General features: G+C 37.0%; 1 protein-coding gene across 2 annotated transcripts in view; it reads left to right on the top strand.

Moving 5' to 3' along the window:
- The window catches only part of LAMA2 (laminin subunit alpha 2), a 795,715-nt gene that overhangs the window by 476,044 nt on the left and 295,044 nt on the right, over window positions 1–24,627 (top strand). For both annotated transcript variants that reach the window (XM_072637652.1, XM_072637653.1), the window contains exons 13-15: window positions 928–1,029; window positions 3,339–3,550; window positions 20,568–20,679. In XM_072637652.1, the coding sequence (XP_072493753.1) occupies window positions 928–1,029; window positions 3,339–3,550; window positions 20,568–20,679 (426 nt within the window). The remainder of the gene's footprint in view (window positions 1–927; window positions 1,030–3,338; window positions 3,551–20,567; window positions 20,680–24,627) is intronic.

A 24,627-nucleotide genomic window follows, 5' to 3' on the forward strand; every position in this document is an offset into this window, starting at 1 on the left:
ATGACTAATGTGAAAATGTGTTTAATAAGAATGTATATGTAGAATCCCTACAATATTGCATGCCGTCTCAAGGAGAGAGGGGGGAGGGAAAAGGAGAAAATTTAAAACTTATGAAAATGATTGTTGAAAACTGAAAACAAATAAATTAATGAAATAAAAAGTAAAAAATGTGTTAGATTATTATTACTATTGAAAATAATAAGCTGAATGCAGAGGCAGAACCTTATAATCCCTGCTGCTGGATTGCTTGACCTCAGGAGTTATGAGCTATAGCAGGGGTAAAGATGGTGTATCTGCAGTAGTTCCTAAGTCCAACCTCAATATAGTGTTGGGGTGGGTGGAGGTACTGGGCACAAGGATGCTCAAAGAAGGGTTTTAAGCTATACTGAGAACCAAGCAGATCAAAGCTCCTATACCTACCAGCAGAATTATCAGGCTCAGGGGTGGCCACTGCTCTTTCAACTTGGCGAAATAGGAATACTTAGTCTTAAACATTTTTTTTTTAACTTGAAGTTTCATATGAGATCTTTTTTTAATTATGTTACAGAGATGCTTGTTTTATTCCATAAATTAAAAATAAAATAAATAAATATGAAAAGAATGATCTATACTTCCCACATTTATTGCTGAGTCATTTCAATTGTGTCCAATTCTTTGTGATTCTCTTTGGGGTTTTTTTGGCAAAGATATTGGAATGGTTTGCCATTTCCTTCTCTAACTCATTTTGAAGATGAGGAAACTGAGGCAAACAGGGTTAAGTGACTTGCCCCAGGTCACACAGCTAGTAAATGGTCAGAGAACAGCTTTCAACTCAGGAAGGTGAGTCTTCCCATTTTCAGGCCCAACACTCTATCTCCACTGTGCCATCTAGCTTTCTTTTCGCACAGCAAGCACTTAATAAATGCTTTATTCTTTCATTTCTTACAGGTGACAGCAGCTGGAGGACAACTGAAATTTACTATTTCTTATGACCTCATAGGAGAGGAAGAAGATCTAGAAAATGTATTGCAGTTCATGATCATCCTAGAGGTAAAGCTACCGAGTGCCATTGATGCAATGTAATTGTTTTCTGCCTATCAGCTCATTTAGTAGTTTAGGCAATTCTCTTATGTTAATTTTAGTTTGGTAAACTTGATACGAAGGTGCAAACTAACAAAAAATCACATGCTTGATGAAGGTTGATTTTTCTCTACCCTTGTGACACAGACCTAAGATGCTAGGCAGAATGACAAGGTCCTCCTTGTAACAGAAGATCTTTACGCTAAGACATGCAGCACTTGACAAATTATAGTCATTTAAACTCTGTGACAATTTTTGTGAGAACTCAAGTGTTAGTTACAGTGTCTGGGCAAATTCTAATTTGAATAATGACATTCTTCCCCTCTGACTTCTTTTGGTTTTTGCTGTTGGTCCCTTTGTTTTCTGTTTAGAGTTGTGCTACAGTCAATGAAAAGTGGACTTGACCATTAGGATGAGGACAAAGTTTGACTGCTAAAATTCTTAACTGACTGTGATGAATGGAGGTGGGCCACTGCAGTCTCCAAGGCTTAAAGCCATTTTTATGCTATTACTGCAGTATCATGGAGTCAGCTAATTATTAAATTTTCAGTGTGAGCATTTATTCCTTAAAAATCACTATAAGACAGGGCTTGATTAACTGCTTTGTTGAATCCATACTTAAGAAATTGATGTAAAATGTTAATGATACAGAGTGAATTTAGAAGTTCTTATGTCTACTTTTTTCCTGGGAGTTGGTTGTTAAACATTTACCAGTACATCACTGGGCTTAGATATCCCCAGCTTTCCTGTACATATACTATCCAGAGCTAAAGAACACCTCATAGGTCATCTCCAAATCCATCATTTTGTAGATGAGAAAATTTAAGCAAAGAGAGGTGAAGTAATTTGCCCAGCCTAGGTCACTTGCCCATTCAAGTTTCTCTGATTCCAAATACAGCACTTTCTCATTATATTAAATTACCTCCACATATATTCCCTCTTCTGCTCCACATATATTCAGACATAGTTTTAAAGTTATAGAATCATGGATGATCAATATAAAGCTGCTAGGGATGTCAGAAGTCACCTGTTCAAGCTCCTTATTTTGTAGCTGAGGAAATAAAAGACTGAAGAATTTAATTGACTTGTCCAATGTCACCCAGCTACTGGGGATCTGAAATGGGACTTGAATCCAGGACTTCTGACTCCAGAACTAATGCTTTTTTTCTACTGTAACAAACTGTCTTCTTATACAAGGTAATAAGTGTTGACTTAGGGCTACGATTCCTGAGACTTTTCTTTTCTAGGCCTAGTTGTACTATGAAATGGTGGGAAAAGTAATGGATGAGATATCAGGAGAGCTGGTTCCTCTACTTAGCTCTGCTTATGAGTTAGTTATTCGAAATTGGTCAAATTGCTCCACCTCTTTGAGCCTGTTTTCTCATCTCTAAAATGAGAAAGTTAGACTTAGATGACTTGTGAGGGTGTTTTTCTAGCTCTGAATTTCTAGGTTTCCATGAAAATGTTCTCTTTACTATTCTTTCTTGACTTCCTTTGAGATAAAAAGAGCTCTTTAGATGTAAGATTTTGAAATGACAGTTTATTAATAAATTAGGAGAGTACCTAAATTGATTGGTTGGTCAAAGCATTTTTCTTATACAATGCCATTAATGTACTGTGAACATTGGACTCTTGGTGATTCCCTAGATTCTCCCCTGTAGAAAGTCATTTTGACCTGTCCACCTTTCCACACCAAGAAAGTAGGAAGGTCTGAAGGATGATACATTTTGTGTATGCTTGTTTGATAGCAGGCTAACTTCCTGCTCAACCCATGTGAACAACACTAGTTCTCTACATTCACATAGGGGAGCAATAGCCTGTCTAATCAAAAATTAAGTGCTTTGGAATTACTTTCACATCCCTTCTTCAACATATATATCAGTCTTTTCATTATGTGTTGCTTAGGCTAATACCAAAATTATTTGAACATTCACTGCACATGCGCCAATTAATTGTAGGGGAGAAACGATGTCTGTTAAGTAAATGTGAAAAAACCATTCTGGGGTGAAAACATACAAGGTGGAACATAGAATAAGAGCTGGAATGTACTGTGGGAGTAAATTTTCTCATTTATGAATGAGGCCCTGAGAGGTCAGAACCATTTTCCAAAGGTCATATAGCTTGTAAGTGGCAAAGCTGGCATCAGAGTCCAGCCTTCTGATTCCAACCTAGTATTCCTTCCACTAGACCACAAACATAACTATTCATGAGTTATCTGTTTAAGCCAATGATGTTTTTGCCATTCTATTCTAGGTTCATTCTTGCATGTATTTTTTTAGGGAAATGGCTTACGAATCAGCACAGCCCAGGAGGAAATCTACCTGTTGCCATCGGAAGAGTATACTCATGTTGTATTACTCAGTTCAGAACTATTTAATGTGCATAGCACTGGAACTCAAGTCAGTAGAAAAGAATTTATGACTGTCCTGGCAAATTTAAAGAGACTTCTCATACAAGCCACATACATCCTTGGGATGGATGCCATCTTCAGGTAAAAGCAGAAACTACACTTTACAGCCTTGCCATGGGTACAATTTTATGTGGAAGCTGTCTTAAACATTGGATCAGTGGGGCCCTTCAGGATTTGCTTGATATATCCATGTGTGTTTATGAAATATTTTTCAGTGGTGGATTGGATTGCAGGAAGGTATTTCTGTTAAACTTTTTTTAAAGGTAATTTCCCAGAATTGCTTCTAATTTGTATCTTAAATCTCTACTACTCATATCTCCTTATTCTTTTGGAATCCACCAGTAGTGGATTCCTAGATTGAGAAATACTCTATTGGGAAGTAAGACCTTTCTATAGGATGCATTCACGTGGTATGAGATTCACTGGTGCCATGGGGCACCTTTATGTTTAATGATATAAATTGTATTTTGCTACTTGCCAGGTCAAAAGTTTCTGCCTACTAGCCTGTAGTCCACAATGAGAAATAGAAGATTTTTCTGATTTTAAATCATCTAATCCCTTTATGAAAATGTAAAAATGCTCTACAACTTGCCTGTTTCTTTTTGAGGAAGAACTTATTGCTACTTGTGAAAAATCTCTAAACGTATAAAGTATGATTGGCTTTGCTCGTCAGTTTTAGAATCATGATATTTTTGTGGCAAAATTTTAAATTTCAGTGGAGTCCTAACTGAGTCCCTTCCTCCATATCTACTTGACTTTAGTACATGGGAAAGCTCTATTGGTCACTCTGTGTTCTAAATCAAAGCAAACCACATAATCAGTGATGACCCAAAGCTGGCACTTCATCCTCTCTCTACATGAAAGTCCCAATAACTTTACTGTGTTTCTAACACTATTCTTCTGTAAGAGACTTTCCTGAAATCATTTCCCTGCTTAGACTCCTTGGGTTTCCCCTTCCTTTGTAATATTTCTGCTAAAAATGACCATAATTCTGCTGTCCTTAAGAAGAAAACTACAAATTCATTGGTATGACCACTCCCAGTAAACTGGTCTTTCATAGGTGGTTGTATTAAGAGCTTGACTGAGATGCCCAGAGGATCTTAGGAATTAATGGTGTATTTCCCATTTAGACAATAGAGAATCTCAGCATTTCTTGACCATTCAGAGGAGAGTCTTCCAGATTCAAAAACGAATCACAAGTACATGGACACAAAGTGGCCAGCGTGGGGGGAACTTTTAAAATTTTTTGTCAAACAATACTTAAAAAGCCATCTCTAGTCTTCCCATTCGGTTCATGGCATGCCCACCAAAGTTGGCTATACAAGGTAGCCTCTGAAATCAAGCAAGAGAGATGACTCCTTTGAGCCACCCCTGTTACCAAATGGTGCATCTGGGGCACAGTTATAAAAATGGAACACCAAGCTTTGAAACTGCTACCCACTTGAGGTGAGCTGAGAGGCAGCTTGGCTGCCATTGTGGCAGACTTGTTATATTTTATTTATCTCTGATCTGCTGGGTGAATTGAGTCATATTTGTAAAATATCACTTGAAGTGATTGCGGCTTCTCCTGCACAGTAGGCTTCTGACTTGCTGCAGAGTTCCGTGAAAACACGAATAAATGAGATCTCAACAAGAATTAGTGTACCTATGAGCCCCCTCTCTAAACCTCTACCTTAGAAAGGCACTTGTATTCCTCCTGACAGAATCATTAGATAAACTAATGAAACCAACATGGAGCATTTATAGAAGTGTTTCCTCCTTGTACTATGAGGCAACTAGGATGTTTGCAACATCTATCTACTTCTCTGATATTTTTCATTCATATTCCATTCCAGAATATTAACCCTGGGCAGTAGGCTTAACTGGCTTCATCCATACTTTCTTAAACAGTAAAATGAAGACAACTCTTCATTCTCATGTTATAATGAAAGAACTTAACCAGCCTCTATCACTTCTTCCTTATCCCTTGAAAATGGCATTTACCTTTGAGTCTTGAAATGTGCCTCATGCCCAGTTAGTTAAAAAGCATGGATAGAGCCCCTTCTGTTTTGGAGACACTGTAGTTTGTTCTCTCTTAATTTCATGCTGATCTTCACTGTTTGAAAATAACTATAAAGTGGTTTAAAAGAAGAAATCTCAGAAAATGGCAAACTAGCTTACAGAAAATCACAAATTTAGGATTTATATTGTAAGGGAAAAGGCAGGAGGAAGGGAGAGAAGGAAGAAAGCATTAAGAGCTTATTGTGTTTAGCACTGTGCTAAATGCTTTAGAAATATTATCATATTTGATCCTCACAACAACCCTGAGAAATACTACTATGTTTATCCTTTTCATATTTCCAGGGTTTAGGGGCAGGGCACACTGCCCCTCCCCAGTCTGGAAAATCTGTGCTAAGAAGTTTGGCCTGCCCTTTGTACTAGAGAAGAAGTTTGGATTTTTTTTCTTTTTTACGGGGTATTTACAGTACCTTCTTGTAAAATTTGGGTCAAGTATTTGGTCATAGACTCTGTGTCATTGATGGCTTCCACAAAACCCCTAGAAAATTACCATTTGATTTCTTATGCCAACTCACAATATATTGAAACTATAATGGGGAAAGGGATAGCTGTATTTCCTCCCCTTTATACAATTTAGGAAAGTAAGGCAGGCAGAGTTTAAGAGATTTTCCCGTGGTATCACAGCTAGAAAGAGGCTGGGCTCAAAGCTGGACTTGGGTTTTCTTGACCCCAGGTTCAGCAGCCTACATTCTTTACCCACACCCAATTTTCTAGATAAGGAAACTGAGACCAGTAAGGTTATGTGGCTTTCCCAAGTTTGTAACTTTGTACAGTTAGCAATGAGTGGAGACCAGAATTTGGACTGAGGTCTTTTGTCTCTAGAACTATTCTTTCTGTTGTGCTACATTGCCTTAATATGATTTTGTGTGAGTACAACCATGAGCTCCGTAGGACACAGATTACTCTGACAAGCTTTTTGTTCAACAGACATCATCCAAACAAAATAGGCATGAATTTATCTATTCAAGATAGAGCCTGGTGCATACATACAGAGACAAAAATGAAGCAATTCCTTGTCCTCCAGGAGCTTACTTTTTTATTGGAGAGGGAAGAGAACATGTAAACAAATAAATAAAAAACAATTGGGGAGGGAGAAGGCATTAGTAAGTTAAAAAAAAGGAAACGAATACAGCAGGTGATACTTGGTCTGAACTTTAAAGGAAGCTAGGAATTCTAAGAGGCAGAAGTGAAAAAAGAGTTAGAGGGGAGGACAGAATGAAGGTAGAATGGGAGAGTAGGTGTGGCAGCATGTATAAAGCAATGCAGATAAGAGCTAGATTTTTCTAAGGAATATCAAGGAAAGCAAGTTTGGTTGAAACCCAGAGGTTCTGAGGAGGAGTAATGTGCAACAAGTCTAAATGGTTAGTCATTATCAGAATAGTGTTAGTAAATTATACTCTTACCTTTTGAGATAATTCTATTAGAGCAATGGTTTCCTTGTTTTGAAGAGCAAAGGCTTTTCTTCAACTACTTTGATCACAAAGTTAATTTCAGATCTTCAAGGATGCAGATTGGAATATCTTTTGCCTTTCTACAACACTTTGCACAGTGCTTTACACTTTCAACTGACTTACACCACCACTGACGGTGATATTACTCATGTATAGATATGATGACTAAGATTAAAAGGAAGTTAGTCACCTGTATCATGTGAATCATTGTACATGGTAGGTTTTTCTTTTTCTTCTTTGTGGAAATACAAAAGCAAAATTAACATTATAATTTGGAGTTGTTCCAAAGCCTAAAAGACGGTTTTTTCAAAAATTCATTTCAATTGTCCTCAAATAAGTGGTTTTATAAATGTGTGTGCATATATGTGTTTGTGCAGATCTGCAAATGAGTGTGGGAACACACATGGGTACGAATAGTCTGCATTTGTCCGAAGCTTCTAATCAGACCATATGTTGTGTCTGCAAATGACAAGAATTTGATACAGTGCCCAATATCTTTAATATCTGTGTATAATGAAGAGATCTGAGACTAGGAATGGCAGTTGATGGTGCTATTTCTGAATCTTTTTGGAATACATTAAGCACTTAAGTGTGTGGTGACCCAGATTAATTATAACAATTAAACCCATTTTATATTTTTCAAACTCTAGAAAGAAATTGAACTTTTAAATCCTATTCTCATATGAATACTGCCAGGTGTGTTCTTGTAGCTGAAAATTTTTATTAATACAGGATTGGGTTTCAGTTAATGTGAGTAAGAAAAAGTATCAAACTAAAAATGCCCTAGGAGCCTAAAGGAAAACTTTCTTCTTATTTGGAAAATATGCCCACTTACCCTTCTACCCCTTTAATAGTACAATAAACTCACTTGAATGTGCCTTGTCATTTGAGGAGTCACAATTTGTTCAAGATTATGTACCTTGAACAACAGTAATATGCACAGAAAATATAACTAGAAAAGAATCTTCAAAACCCAAATTGGCCAGGAATGTTCATTATAAAGAGCCTAACATCCCACAGTAGTTCAAATAGACCTTTCAAAGTAAGAATCAGAGTGGCCTAGTAGACTTATTTTTCTTACGCTAACTATAAGAAACAGTGGTGAGACGCTGTTACATTTATTGAACAAGACTGTAACTGTTAAATATCAACCTAGTAGTGATGGGGAGTGATTAGATAAAAGTGCTGTCAATTCTGACATAAATGACCAAATCGTTATTTACGACCTCAGATAAGTCAAAATATCCTAGTAGCTCCCAAAATTTAGGTTTATTGAGGAAGTAATTTGCTTACATCAGATCAATGAATGTAGACAAGCATACCATTCAGTATTGGTCCTTATATTTTGATACAATATGCTGGCAATTAATAATGAGCTTTATGGAAGGTCATGCAATCTGGATAATTTACATCATTCTCTTAATAGTGGTGACATATTCTGATTAGAATGTTTATGCCAGTCATGTCTTTGAGAGTGACCCATGTGTGAGTTACTGATATTAATATTGATGATCTGAGATTCCCTGAAGCAAAAGAACTGCTATGTTATCACCAAGTATTATACAGGTATCCTTTGTGTACATAATATTAATACTGGGTGGTTAAGATAGTGAAGAATGCTTTTTTGGGAATACATTAGTGAAATCTTTAGTGAATTGACAGGCTAGTCTTTGGATAAGGAAGAACTGGTTCAAGTCCTGTGTCTGTCATATATTGGCTGTGTGACTATGGGCCAGTCAGGTAGCCTCTCAGTGCCTCTCTTACACTATAAATTAGAGTTATTTTGATAATTTGATAAAAATTTTGATTGTTAAATTTTCCATTCCTATGAAACATTATTCATTTTCTGTACATTACCATCACTTCTACCATGTGAACTGCAATCTTTTATGATGATCAGTCTTCCATTACTACTATGAGGTAAGCACCTGGAGAGTAGGGGTTATTTCATTCTTTATATTTGTATCTTTAGCCCCAGCATAATTCCTTTGAAGTAACAGGCATTTGAATTCTTGTTGAATTTAATCTGAGTGATTGATTGTCCCATTCCCTACGTAATTTCCTATCATCACCAAGTTTCAAGATAGGAAAACATTCAGGTTAGATAAAATTACGTGGGAGAAGTACCAAATGAATATTATGGAGTCTGATATCCATTGTTCTTTTGGAAAAAATCATTTTCAAAAGGAAAGTCATTTAGTCTTTTGTAGTGATATGTTTTTCACCAAAAAGCTTGTTTTGACCCAATCTAATAGAAGTTTTTTTCAAAGTTTTAATACTCCAATTTGGAGACTAGAAAGTAAATATAAGACCCAGATCTCTCCTTTCCCACCTCCTATGATCAATTTATGACTTAATTCTCAGAAAATAAGTATCACTCTCATCTTCCCTCCTCAACAGCTTACATTTTATCAAACATAAATACTTGTCCTCTCTTACTTTCATATTGGCCCAAAGAAAATGGAGTTCTCTTCATTTCTATACGTGTGCTTAGCCTTCCTTCTCTAGAACTTTCTTCCTTCCCTCAGTCATCTCCTCTGTCTCCAATATCTCCAAATATCTACTCTCTACTTCATTAGAAACTTTAGAGTTCTTGTATCTTGCAAAACAAAATAAAACAATCTTCTACTGATCACACTGCCCTGTTTATTTAGTAGAATCACAAACTCTCAGAATCTTCTCATGGGAATCAAAGGTTTAGAGCTAGAAGAGAACTTATCCAGAAGCTGAGACCAAGAGAAAATCTGAGATAACGTAATAAATGGCAAAGCTAGTGTTCAAACCCAGCACTTGCAGAACCAGTGGTCTTTTCATTACACTATACTTCCTCTAGTTTGCTTCATATTCAAAAGAAGATGTCCTTAATACTTAGCCACACAATCTTTCCTTGAAAAGCTCTTGTTGAGTCGTTTCAGTCTTGTCCAACACTTCATGATCCCATTTCACATTTCCTATGCAAAGACTCTTGAATGGTTTGCCATTTTCTTCTCCCACTCATTCTTCAGATGAAGAAACAGAGGCAAACAGGGTTAAGTGACTTGCCGAGGGTCAGTGGACACTAGTCAGGGAAACGAACTGGTAAGTATCTGAGAACAGATTTGAACTCAGGGATATGAGTCTTCCTGACTTCAGACCTGGTACTTTATCCATTGTAACACTGGTAAAAATCCCTAGAGGTGGAAAATTTACTACTTCTCAAAATTGGCCCATTCCACTTTGGAGTAGTTTTAATTATTACGAAATTTATACTTTTATCAAGCTAATATTTGCCAAAGAAAGTTCAGTCCAATATTGTCACTGTAGTTCTTACCATTCTCTGGAGCCAGGCTGACAAATCCATAGAACAGCCCTTCAAATACTTGTATTATTTATTCTACCTCCAAAACCTTTACTCTACAGGCTAACCATCCCCAGTTCCTTCAGTTGATGTTTGCTTTAGTATTTTTCTCCAGTTCAGTCCATCTCTTGGCCGTCTTGCTCTGAATGGACTCTAGCTTGCAAATGTCTTTCCTAAAATGTGTGTAGAAATAACATTGCCATCTGTGACTTCATTTTGTCTTTCCTTACTGCCACCTTACCTCAGTGTCAGACAGAGATGGTTTCTATTACACACGACCCGTGGGCCACATGTAGCCTACAATATGCTTGAGTGTGACCAGAACCAGATTAAAATGTAATTGGGAAATATAACAAAGTAAATAAAAAATTCAATAAAACATAAATAGTTAATATATGACTTTCTAAGTAAACATACACCCATTTCTATCTCAGTTTGACCCCACTTCTTTAGAATACTCTATGGATAAAATAGCTTGTTTCTCCTTTTGTTGATTTTTACCCAAATCCTCTTCCCCATGCTTCTTGTATTTCTTCATGTAAGAAGACTAAGACCCAGACAGGGGAAGAACTTCCCCAAAAGTTTCATTGTAGATGGAGAGACTGGGTTTGAAGGCATTCATCTTTATAACTCCACCCTGTGTTTTAAGCTGCTCTTACTAGAGAGTAAATAAGTACGGACTTAGATATTTCACTATTTCTGGCCAACTTCAGAAGACACTTCACATCCCATCCTGGGCATTTTATCATTCATCATGTTGCCCTGCATGTACCTCTCCTACCCAGACTTACCTTCTCTGCCTTCCTACTATTGCTCTGGGATAGGTAATCATTGATACCATTGTTATTAGAAAAGGTATGGCAAACAAATGCCCTATGATTTTTCTCAATCCTTGTGATTCTACAGATGAAAATTCCCTTTCCTGACTACGATTGCTTTGAATTAATTGTCTTGAGTCCAGGAATGGTCCTACTTTTCTATTTGTATTCTCAGCATCTGGCACAGTGCTTTGTATATAGTAGTACCTAATATTTTTTCTAATTTTTTGTGAGTTTGTCAAACACCAACAAATACAAATAGTTTCAAATGCAGAGAATGGGGGTTGGGGGGAAGATTGTAGAAGAAACCATGACTCACTATTATCTATAACTTATGTGTTTTAAGGGGTTTTTATTCACTTATTCAATAAATATTTATTAAGGACCTACTATGAACTAGGACCTAGAGATAGGAAGGTAAAAATGAACGAGTCCCTGTCCTCAAAGAGCTTACATATATGCAAATATGATGTTAGGTTATTTGGAGAAAAAGAGAACATTAACAACAAAGGATGGGATGAGGCAAGGTTTCATGGCAGATAGCACCTGGGTTGAGCTAGGAAGGAAGATTATGATTCTGAGATGCAGAGATGCAGACAAAGCACCTTGCTGGCATGGAAAATTGTCTCTGCAAAGGCATGAAGCTGGGAGATGGAATGTCAAACTTAGAGAAATGCCAGCAGTCTAACCAGCCATAACATAGTTTTTGAAGGGGAACTAAATGAAATAACACTGCAAATGTCAGTTGGAGCTGGACTACAGAAGTCCTTAAATATCTAGCTAAGATTCTGCATTTTATTCTCAAGGCATGGAGCTTCTTCAATACAGATGTGGCATGTGCCCTAATAAGATCTGTACATTAGAAAATTTATTTGGCAGCTATTTAGAAGAAGGAGACTGAAACCAGGGAGGCCATTTGGGGAGTTTAAAAGTAGTCCAGGGGAGAAATAACTGTCTGAAATAGAAGGTGGTTATTTGAGAGAAGGAAATAATCATGATGCTGATGACTTGATCATGATGATCACTGATATTTTAATGCTTAGATAGATAGTATAGGACTAGAGTCCAGGAAAGAAGTTATGGCTAGACATATAGATTTGGGATTTATCTGCATTCTTCATTGAAATGATATTTAAATCGATGGAAGCTAATGAGATCAACAAGGGGAAGAGTGTAGGCAGAAGATGGGATGAGGATAGAGAATTTAAGGAGAACAAATGATGATAGAATAGGGAATGTGAATAACTGATCTGATGGCATAAAAGAGCTAAGCAAGAGCTATATCATTAAAGCCAAGAAAAGAAAGTATTAAGAAGGATGGTGTGGTCAGAAGTATTAAATCTACAGAAGGCCAAGGAAAATGAAGGCTGAGAGATGGCTGTTGTGCGGATTTAGCAATTGAGAGAATGGTTTCAGTAGTGATACCAGGCTGAAGGGATTCAAAGATAAATGAATGGTGAGAACATGCAAATCAGAGTTAATGGTTGGCATTTATATGATGCCTCAAGATTTTCAATATGCTTTATGAATATATGTCATTTTATCTTCATGATAAGCCTGGACATGGGTACTATTATTATCCCCATTTTATAGTTGGGAAAACTAAGACAGAGATTAAGGGTCTTGCCCAGGGTCACACAGCTAGTAAGTTCCTGAGATCATATTCAAAGTCATATCTGCTATCTCCAGGTCATGCACTCTGTCCACTGCACCATCTTTACAATATAAGACAACCCTTGAAGACTGGGTCATGGCTTGAATTCTCTCCCACTTCTGTCCCCATTTCCAGTATATTTCTGAGGAAGAGATAGTCATTCTCCTTGTCAAAATGAACCAGTCTTTCCGTTCCCTTGCTCTCATCCTCTTTCATCTCTTATAGTAGCTTCAACTATCAATCGGTACATTTCTTTCATCTTCATTGTGGCTTCTTAGCCTATAAACAAGCCCATAACACTTCCATCTTGTTGGAGTGGGGGGGAGCATTACTTGACCCTTTCATTTCCATCAGCTATCACCCTATAATTCTCCTCCCTTTCAATGCTGAAATCCTAGAATCATCTACTTGGGCAGCCAGTGTGGCGCACTGGTGCCAACTTGTCAGGGATATTCTTCTTCTTTGTGATAGGTTGGACTAGAAAGGATTCTGAGGTCTATTTTGGACTCTGTGAGGTTTCCAAATTAAATATTATTAAAGTATTGTCCAGTAGCCAAAGTGGGTAATTGTTGGCCTAGAAAAGCTTTCCCCCATAATGTTTCTTGTCTTTACTGCTTTAGCATTACTCTGGGATATAATAATAAGTGGTCAGGTTTGAAACAGAATACAAAATACTGAGTACTAAGAATGAATGGAAATAGGAAATGTTTTTTAAAAGTTTCATTAAGAGCCAAATATCAAGGGGACTTGTGGTATTGAACAGAACAAATATTAATAGCCAAAATGATTTTCCTAAAGTGCAAATCTGATCATGATACTCTTCCACTCAATAAGAGCAAGTGGTTTCCAACTACTTCTGGGATAAAATATGAACGTCTTTTATGGCCTCTAAGGTCCTCAATGCCCTTATCCCATCCTACCCTTCAGGCCTTACTGTGCATGTGCACATCTCAGTCTGGCTAAGTTGACTTTTTTCCTATTCCTCATACATGATGCTACATTTCCTGCTTGGGGTATCCCACAGGTCATCCCCACCCATGCCTGCAATACACTCCCTTGCTCTCCCACCATTCCTTCAAGTTTTACATAATGTACAACTTTTTTACAAAAAGCTTCTTCCTGATCCCCCCAGCTGCTAGTGCCTTTCTCTCAAAATCACTGTCTAGATATATTTTGTATGTAGCGATATAATACCTGTGCATCTTACCCTGCTAGACTGTAAACTCTATGAGGGTAGGGGCTGTTTTCTCTTTGTCTTTGTATTGTCCACATTTAGAATAGTGCCTGGCACATAGTAAGTGCTTAATATATGTTTGCTGGTTGATTAATTAATAGAAATCAACATCCTGTGAAGGATTCTATAAGGAAAAAGTTGCAAGTAATCTTCACTCCAATATCAGGGCATTTGATCTAGCTCCAATTTTTGCCATGTTAGCTAGAGTCACTTTGCCCTTTCACTTCATCATATAAATATATCTTGTTTGCATCTGGAAGTCAGAAACAGTAATAGTTAGCTTATGTATCTGCCTTTGTTGACAAGACTTGGATAGTTCATTCATTTCCAGAATTCAGGGCACCATTACTGTCAACATTATGGATTTAAATGATTGCAGTCTGACAAAGAGGAATGGAAATGACCACATTGAGAGGGGAAAAAAATAAACTACAGTTTTCTTCAACAGGCAGCACTTAAAATTGTTAAACACATTAAAATCACATTTACTAAATAGCAGAACCTAATGAACACTGGAAATTCAAATGGAACACTGGAAATGCAAATGTGGAATATTACTGGCTAAGATGCTTATATGTAGAGATTTCTTATTGTTCAAAATGGTTGTGCAGATTAAGGAAAGGAACATCTGTTCAAGAGGCAAATGAAATTTGGCAGTTTGCTGGTGGTAGTTTTCCTTGTGGATCTTTATTTTAAATGTTTTCTTAAATTTTTCTTTCTTAAATTATTTGACTTTGAACATGCCGAATTCTACCTGACTCATATGTCCAAAAGTGTTAAAGATAGAGACTGGGTGAGGAAAACCCTCTACAAATGTCAAGTTAATACTGTCTCTGTAGCTTATAATCTTAGAGACTTGCCTAAAGTAGTGAGAGGTTTAATGACTTGGTCCCACAACCACTATGTCTCAGAGGCAAGACTTGGACTCAGATCTTCCTAGCTTCAAGGATAGCTTTCTACCTACTTCTCCATGCAGTCACTCACTTATAAAATCAGTGAGTGTCCCTCTGGAGGTTCAAGTTTTGAGGGCCTTTCTGTTCCCTCCTTGCTTCTGGACAAGGGGAGATCTGAACACTTCCCAGACTTTCCTTTCACACCTTCTTCTTGGAATGGGGTTTAGATTTTAATCTTTTTTTCCAATGAGTGTCTTTTCTTCTCTTCTTCCTAGAGATATAATCAGTCCCTTTCTTTTCTTGGTTAGCTAATTGCCTAAGGGCAATATAATGGCCATGTGCTCCATAAGGCATCTTTCTCTATTTTTATGGAGATTATGTAAGATGAAAAATTATTAATTTGTTAACAATGGTTTGGATTTCCATTGTTAATAGCTTGGAAAATTCTCTAACATTTCAAGCAGAGATTTGGTTCTATAGCATAACATTAATTTAAATTTTTCCACATTTTTAATGCCCATCAATTATATATCCTCTAAAATTATAGGATTATATCTAAGAGGCCTGACCAAATTGGATGCCTCATGGTCAATTTGACTTTATTTTGCTCTTCTCACAGTTGTTATGGTAATTAATTGGATGAACTGTGAAGCAATTGAATTTGACCATAAAAATTCGCAAAACTTTGCCATGACATGGAGCATGTGACCATTCATTATGAACATTCAAGGCAGTGATTTCACAAAGATGCCAAAAAATCAATAGTTCTTTCTTAAGAATAAATGCCTAGGACTTCTCAGTTTTCTCTAATATTTAAGCATTTACTTTAAGTCATACAAATAATTTATCTTTAATTTGCCTCATTTTGTCTTTTTGTGAAATATATACAATGTACATTGGAGATCACCTCTCATTTAGTATATTAGGCATTTTGTTATTCTTCAGTGCTGCCTTTGACTCTCCAACCTCAAAGTGGTCTCTTTATCATCAAATGCTACTGAAGCATTTTTTCTGGTAACCTACATTACTCTACCACATATTACCTTTACTGTACTCATCTGTGTATATGTTATCTGATAAGGTTCTAGAATCGAGAATTGCCTACTTTTTGACGTCTTTGTGTGGCCAGCACTTTTTGAGTAATGGACTTGCTCAGCTTTCAGAGTACCAGTTTGACTAAAGATGGAGATTCTCATTGATAGTTTGGCAATTTCATGATAGTTTCTTTTGACATGGTAACTCGTGAAATTAATAAATATATAAAATGGAGTGAGTCATAAAGTTTTTCCCATTCTGGTTCTACAATTATGGTGGCAAGAGTGATAAAAAGGGAGAAGAGAGTATTAAGAATTGTTGTCTTTAGAGTTTCCTATAAACATCAATTTAGCTATTAGTATTCTGAAAGTAAAATGTTTGTCCCATGACCTACAACATAAACTGTAGTCAAGGCAAGTCAGCCAGCACTTACTGAACACTTATTATTTTCCCAACACTTTGGCAAAGACAGGGGATACAAAGAAATGCAAACCTGCTTTCTATGCTCAAGGAACTCAAGACAGGGTAAGGATGATCCTGATGTGGGGGATCATAGAGAAAGTCCAGTTAGTCAGTAGTACAACCTGGAGAGGAAGGAAGACATGGCTGGCCTCAGCATTCTCTTTAAAACAAAATTTTTGGAGAATCCAGGCTATCAGAGGAAGGGGCCACGGAGCAGAGGCTACTTCTAATCTGGGAAGTCCAGGGCTGAAGTGAACTTCTAGGGTGCTAAGAAAGTCTGGAGAGTTATGTATCACACACACCCTGGGGGAAAAATGAAGATGCAAAATGACAGGAACTGAATCTTGACATTCTCAGTATAAATAAAACCAAAAGATAAAAAAGAAATAGAAGCTACATGGATGGGTAGCTCACAGGTTTTCCTTGGAGAGCCAAATAAAGGATTTCTCAGGAGAACATCAAAAAAATGGCAGAGTAGGAAGCAGCACTGAACAGTTCTTTTCCACATCTACTCCAACAGAGACATAAAAAACTCACCATACTAAATCATAAGCAGGAAACCCAAGAGAAAAACAGATCACAGTAAGCCATTTTTCCAGCCCAGATTGGCATAGGAAGATAGAGGGATAGGAAGATACTTAGGACGGTTCAATCCAGAAGGGCATGGAACTAGAGCCTGAGACTAGGCAGTAGGGCAAGAAGAGGTAATAGATCCAGAAGTGATAGGCCTTAGGCTATGTACTAGGCAATGAATTGAAAGACAAGTGAGTGGTAGTAGTATGGCTGTGATTTTAGAGTAAGCTCTTATATTTAGCAGCTGAATAATGAGGAAAGGGAGCCCAGTCCAAGTGGGAGCCTGCATTTTCAACACTCTAAACCTGAAAAACCTTGCAACAATCTACTGGAACTCAATCCAGAGGCAAAATCTCAGTTGTTTCATCCAGACCAAAGCTGGGGTCAGTGATCAGACTTCATTCTATATTAGACCTTTTGGGGTCCACTGAAAGCCTGCAGTTTTCTGGCCAGAGCTAGCTCTGAAACTCTTGAAGAACATAGCACTTAATACCCAGAAAAAAATAACACCAGAACCAAAGAATATACAAAAGTCTCAGACAGTACCTCTGTGAGTACAAAGAGCATGACCCCTAACACAGAGTCTCAATTCACAAAGTAGGAATGGAAGAATAAATAAACTAAAAAATATACCCTATCATAAATATCTATTATGATTACAAGGACATCGAAAATAAAAACCAAAAAGAACAGAATGACTCCAAAACCTCTACAAACAAAACTCCAAGAGGAAGGGGGAGAAACAAAGCTTGGGCATAAGTTCAACTAGAATTCCTGGAAAAGATGAAGAATATTTTATTTGAAATTATTTATTAAAATTAAAAACAATAATAACATCTGGCATATATAGTACTTTCAGGTTTGCAAAGTGCTTTAAAAATATCTCATTTTATTCTCACAAAACCCCTAGGAGATAGGCACTATCAATATGTCCATTTTACAGATGAGGAAATTGAAGCAGATAGCAGTTAAGTGACTTGCCCAGAGTTGTATAGCTAGTAAATGTCTGGGGGCAAATTTGAATTCAGGTCTTCTTGATTTCAGGTTCCATGTTCTATCCACTCTGCCACTTTTGTCTGAGTAAATGCAGTTAAAGTACTAGGTGAAAGAATCAGAAAAGAAATATCAACCACAGTGCATGAGGAATTTTTTCTGGTAGACTTAGAACTTCATTGCAATGCAAGGACTTAAAAAATTCCCAATAGTCTTTTAAGGCAAAATGCCTTCCACATCCAGAGAAAGAACTGTGGAATTCAATCATAGAATGTAGCAGATCATTTTCTTTTGTATTACATTTTGGCTTGTTACATGATTTCTTCCATTCACTTTAATTCTCCTATACAACATGACTATGGTGAAAATGTATTTAATAGGAATGTGTGTCAAACGTATATAAAATTGTATGCTGTCTCAGGGAGGGAGTGAGGAGGGGGCAGGGGAAGGAGGAGAAAGGAGGGAAAAAAATCTAAGATAGATGGGAGTGATTGTAGAACACTGAAAAGAAATAAAATAATTTAATTTTTAAGAAAAGAAAGTGATGAAAGAATAAATGAAATGAAAGTGATGATTGATAAGTCTTGCAAGCTTCAAGCAATGCCAAGCTAACATTATTTACTTTATTAGCAGTGTTACTAGACTGAGAAATGATGATGATGATTGATGATGATAACATTCATATAGCACTTATGGTGCTCCAGGCAGTGTGCTAAGAAACACTTTAGAATTATCTCATTTTATCTTCATAACAACTCCGAGAGGCAGGTACTGTTATTATCTCCATCTTACAGAAGAGAAAATTGAGGCACACAGAGGTTAAGTGATTTGCCCAGGGTAACATAGCTAGTAAGTGTCTGAGAAGAGACTTGAACTCAGTTTTTCCTTACTCTACACCCAGTGCTGCAACCATTGTGCCACTTAATTATCCCTGATCAGGAGAAAGCCATAGGCATACACAAGTTGGTTTCAAGAAAATATTTGACAGTCATATTCTTCTTGTGGCTGATACAGAAATATCCTTTTATAATTAAGCATATTTGTGACCACTTAAATGATGATAGCCAGAGTTTTCATCAATGAACCAGTGTCAACGTGGAGGGAAAATTCTAGTGAAATATCCCAAGTACTTGAACTTGGACTTCTGCTGTTCAACATTGCTTGAATAAAAGCATAGCTTTCAAGTTAATCAAATTTTTACATGGGAAAAAGATGAGAAGGCTAGTCATCATGTGAGATGATAGGATCAGTTTCTGAAACAACCTTGACAGGCTAGTGAAGGAATCTAATAAGATAATATTTAATTAACATAAATGTAAAGTCTTACACTTAGGTTTAAAAAATCAATTGCATAGGGATAGAACTAGAGAAGAACTGGTTAGATGATACATGAAAAAAAACTGATTCAGTAACGGGATTTTCTTTTGAATAAAGCTAAGGCAATCTTAGGTTTCATTAAAGGAAGCTGCATTAAACTACAACCAGTTTGAGAAAGGCAGTTGTCCTGCTGTATTCTCTATAAAAAATCACATCTGGAAAACATGGACATTGCATTAAAAAGCTAGAGCATGTTCTGATGTTGGCAACTGGAAAGGTGGACTGGACATCTTTTGAAGACTGTTCAAAGAACTAGAGATGTTTTGCCTAGAAGAGAAAAGACCCAGGGAGTTATAGGATAGCCGTATTTGAATATTTAGAGGGAGAACATATGAAAGAAAGTTGCTCTTTTTCTCTTTAAAGTGCAGAACTAAAGAATGGGTGGGAGTTGCATGGATATAAAATTATGGCTTATGTAACTATTGAGGTAATAAAATAAGGAAAAAATCTCCTAGTAATTAGAGCCATTCAGAATCACTATGGTCTGCCTCAATAGATAGAAACTTCACTTCAACAGAGGTTTTTAACCTGAGGCTACCTGACCACTTCTCGGGTATATTGTAGAGAGAATTGCTGTGCAGATACAGGTTGGACAAGATAAGGGTAATACATTTTAACTCAGATTTGATAATTCTGTGAGTTTGAGAGCTGTTGCCATCTGATTTCTGAAAATAATAATAATAATAATTTTCTTGGTTTCTTTTTGTGACATGTTAAAGTAAAAAGTAGTGATTAAATATTTCTTTGCCCTACATGATCTGCTTTGAAAATCTACAAGATTGTAATCAGAAAAAAATGAAGCTATGTTGCTAGCTCTTGGTGCCAAAATGCAATTGTTGTGCTTTAGTCCAAAGTGGCAATATTTTCTGTTATAAAATCCCTCCAACTGTTTGCTTTTCAGGCCACAAAAATAATACATAATCAGAGCTGAAGTGTGTAGCCATAGGCCAAGAATGGACCCTCTGCATTTCATAATGATTTGGCAGTTTTCTGGGAGCACTTTAAACTGACCAGGATTTTCTTAATGCAATAAATATCAAGAGCTTCACAAACATAAATAAGTGTTGGCTCGTCTTCCTACTCTTTTGAAACCCCCACAAAGATAATTGCCCTCATACTTGGTAGACCACAGCTGTACTACCAGGTCAACATGTGAATCCTATGAGCTTGCATTTTATGGGTATTCTAAATGTATTTTTTCCCTCTACCCTAGGTTGAACTCCGTGAGTCTTGAATCAGCTGTACCATATCCTACTGATGGAGACCTTGCAGAAGCAGTGGAGCTTTGTCAGTGTCCTCCAGGGTATAGTGGCTCCTCTTGTGAGGTAAGTTTCTAAGGAGAGGTAAAATATTTTATCTCCAGTACATTCTGACTAGGTTATAGCCCTATCGTTTCCAAGAATCTGTTGAGTTACCTCATCATAGGTTATATACAGATAGATACATATGAAGGCATAATATTTGATGTTTATTTTCCCAAAACAATGATGCTCCGGTTTAAGTTGAAAATATGTTATTGAGATAACCATTCTTTTTGCCATCACACTGGAATCCAGTTCTGGAAACATGGAATTTCTTTAAGAATTTTGTGAGCCTATTAAATCATCTCTATACTGTTCAACAATGTGCATGCAACCTAGGAACAGAGGGCCCCAGAATTATAGAGGCCATTTCCATCTTAACCATTAAACGAACTTATTTCTGAAATCCTTTACCTTTCCTGTTTTCTCTGCTTCAACCCCAAATAAATGCCAATGCATTCCTAAAGTGAAAACTGATTAGAGGCTCAGAAAACATTAAATTGAGGAGGAAAATCTTACTTCAGCAATTTTTCTACAGCTTTTCTCATTTATATGGCGATGAGATTCTGAAGCACAGGGGTTGTTTATTAGAACACCTGAATATTTTAGAATATACTGAGATTGGTGTATTCATTTATAGCATGCACACGCCCTCCTCAAAGCCCCAACCCAATAACCTTTGAATGTAGTATTTTTTTCTATTTATTTTTGTAGGTTCTTCCATTTTGTGCATTTTCTTTCCAGAGTAGTGTTGTTGAAAGGCTGCCAAGTATATTTATATCCTAAGCATATATAAAAAAGCATATCTGCCTCACTTTCCCATATGCATATGTCCAGAAGCATAGTAGGGCATGGCTTGAGGTAAATAAGAGCTTAAATCTTTCAAAACCCTTGCCTGCAAGGAAACATTCCCTAATGCCAAGCTGTTCCACTTCAGGACACTACAAACAGAATGCCATTTAGACAGGTTTCATAGGCATTTGCTTGTCAGCTCACTTATTCTTTAAAATAGTATATGCTTCTGTACACTAGATAGTCTTACAATTATATTCACACCAATGTTTCGTAACTGGAAAACCACAGGGAATTTGTGTTGATGGCCTGGGTATTCAAAAGTCCATAAACAGAAAAAAAAATAGATAGACACAACTTAGTTCTGCCTATGTGAATTTGCCTTTATATCAGAGGGTATATTTTGAAGACTGGGTGGTACAACGAGAATTTAGTGGATTTAGATTCCAAGGACTTGTGGTCAGTCAATCAATCAATCAAACAAATAGCAAATATCTATTAATTATCTACTTTGAATAGCAACTCATTCTCTTGAGGCAACTGATTCATTCCTTTTCTTTATATCCCAGTGGTCTAGCCCAGAGCCAGGTACATAATAGGGAGAGCTTAATAAATGCATATTGATTAACTGATTGATTAGTTTATATGATTAAATACAAAGTGATGAAGCTTGTTCATGAAAAAGTGAATACCATAGAGTTCAAAGGATGGAGAAACCTATGGAATGGGGGTTTGGGAAAGCCTTCAGAGAGAAAGTAGGCTTGAGCTGGGCCTTTGAATATGTAGGATTTGCATATGTTGGACATATAGGTTATATTCTGCAGTGTGGCATGAGCAAGATAATTGATGAAATCACATATCATTAGAGTATTGAAGTTATCTAGCAAGTTAAGAGACTTTTTAAAAATCTCAGCTTTCTTGACCTCTCATCAGCATTTGATAATGTTGATCACCTTCTCGATGTTCTCTCCTCTCCAGGTTTTTGTGATATTTCTCTGTCCTTATTCTCTTCCTAACACTTTGCCCCTTCTCAATCTCCTTTCCTGGTTCTTCATTCATGTTATGCCTGCTAAACATGGGTATTCCCAAGGATCTTTCATTGGCCCTATTCACATTTTCCTCTATGTCTGGGCTTATTAATCAGAGATCCTCAAACTGTCCCCACCTTTGCAAAGGGATCTGTGTTAGATTTCTGAGTGTTTGAATTTGGATGGGAAAAAATTTAATTTCAAAGTTATGTTTTCCATTTGAAATTCTAAGTATTTACTTTGTGCATTTAAAAACATTATTCTGCGGAGTAACTTTCTCCAGACTGATAAGTGACCTATGACAAAAAAATAAAAAGAGTTAAGAATTCTTGATCAATATCTCTTTTGAGAAATTCATTGACTCCCACAGGTTGGTAGTGGAATTTTTTTTAGGAACCCAACAGGGTCATCACTTACCAATCTGGCCTCCTGAGGTGAAATCAGTAAGGAGTCAATTAAGTAAAGCAAGTAATCATTTATTCTCCTTAACTAGGGCAGATTGCAAGATGGATGAGCATGACATAAGAGTCTCCAAATACAGAGATTTTTAGGGTGGTATTCATAAGCTAAACATTATTCAAAGTAACATTGTATGAAACAAAGAAAAGAAAGATGGCTATTCATAAGATACAGCTGATATACAAAAACAGTAGTATACTTGTTGGAGAAAAAAATGTATATTCTTATCTACAAGAAATAGGTAAGAGAATTATCATCTAAGTATATCTGGTCTCATTTAAAGAAATCTGCCCAGTGGACCAGAGAAGGAGAAGAACTTTTCCAGAACTCTGGAATCCTTCACCTTCAGCAGCTCTGTCCTTCAGCCCCTCCCTCACTCAAACCAAAGTCAAGTGCAAGTCATGTCATTATTTCTCTGATGGCATGGTCTTCCTTGGCAACGAAGGACGAACATACACATACACCTTCAGCCCCGCTTACAAAAAAATAGTTGAAATCCATATTCCTGGAAACAGGGCAGTTCATGGTGCAATATCAAGGGAGATTGGTATGAGATACTAATGCAAAGGTAGCAAGGGGTTATTGACTGGACACCATCTACTTTTCCTTCCACTCACACAACTGCTGTATTGGTGCAGTTCCTTCTCACCTTCTCACCTCTTGCTGGAACTACTTACTAGCCTTCTAATTGTTCTCCCTGCCTAACCTGACTCCTCACTGCAATCCATTCTCCCTTCAGAGAGTTTCCTAAAGTCTAGGTATGACTAGATGGTACAGCTGATGGATCACAAGGAATCAGGAAGCTTCCTCTCCTTGAATTCAACCCTGAATTCAGACACTTGCTAGCTGTGTCATTGACCCTGGACAAGTCACTTAACCCTATTTGCCTGAGTTTCCTTATATATAAAATGAGCTGGAGAAGGAAATGGCAAAACCACTCCAGTATTTTTGCCAAGAAAACGCCAAATAAGGTCATGAAGAGTCAGACATAACTGAAAATTACTGAACAACAAGGTGTGATTATATTTCCTTCACCAAATAAACTTTGGTGTCTCTCTGTTATCTGCACGATAAAATATAATGTCCCTTGTTTGGAACTTAAAGCTCTTTACCACTTGATCCCTCCCTTCATTTCTAATCTTCTCATAGTAGAAACTCTTCTCCACATGTGCTACAAGCCAGGGATATTGACCTCCTTTTCCTGTTCCTCACAGAGGCTATTCCATTTCCAATCTCCATGCCTTTAGATTGGCAGTGCCCAGCATGCTCTCCCTTCTCACCATCCATTCTTAAAATCCCTGGCTTCCTTTAAGAATTAGATCAAGTAACAGCTCCTCTAAAAGACCTTTCCTGCTCAGCCCAGCTACAAGTGCCATCCCTTCACATTACCTTCTAGCTGTGTATTTACATATTTACATGTAGTTTTAGAATTAGAATGTGAGCTCCTTGAGGGGAGGAAGATTTTATTTGCCTTTTGTTGTTTCCCCAGGGTCTAGGACTGTCCCAAGCACATAGGAAGCATTTCAAAAATCCTTCTTGCTTGATTAATATATACTTTCCTTTCCTTTTGAAACCAAATTTACACATGCAATATAAATTCCTTACAGTCAGGGAGTCTTTTCATATTTGTATTTCTGCACCTTAACTTAATGCTTAGCATGGAATAGGCATTTAATACATTTGAATTAATATG

The sequence above is a fragment of the Notamacropus eugenii genome, chromosome 2 (genome assembly GCF_028372415.1).
Source record: "Notamacropus eugenii isolate mMacEug1 chromosome 2, mMacEug1.pri_v2, whole genome shotgun sequence".
In the NCBI taxonomy this organism is placed as follows: domain Eukaryota; kingdom Metazoa; phylum Chordata; class Mammalia; order Diprotodontia; family Macropodidae; genus Notamacropus; species Notamacropus eugenii.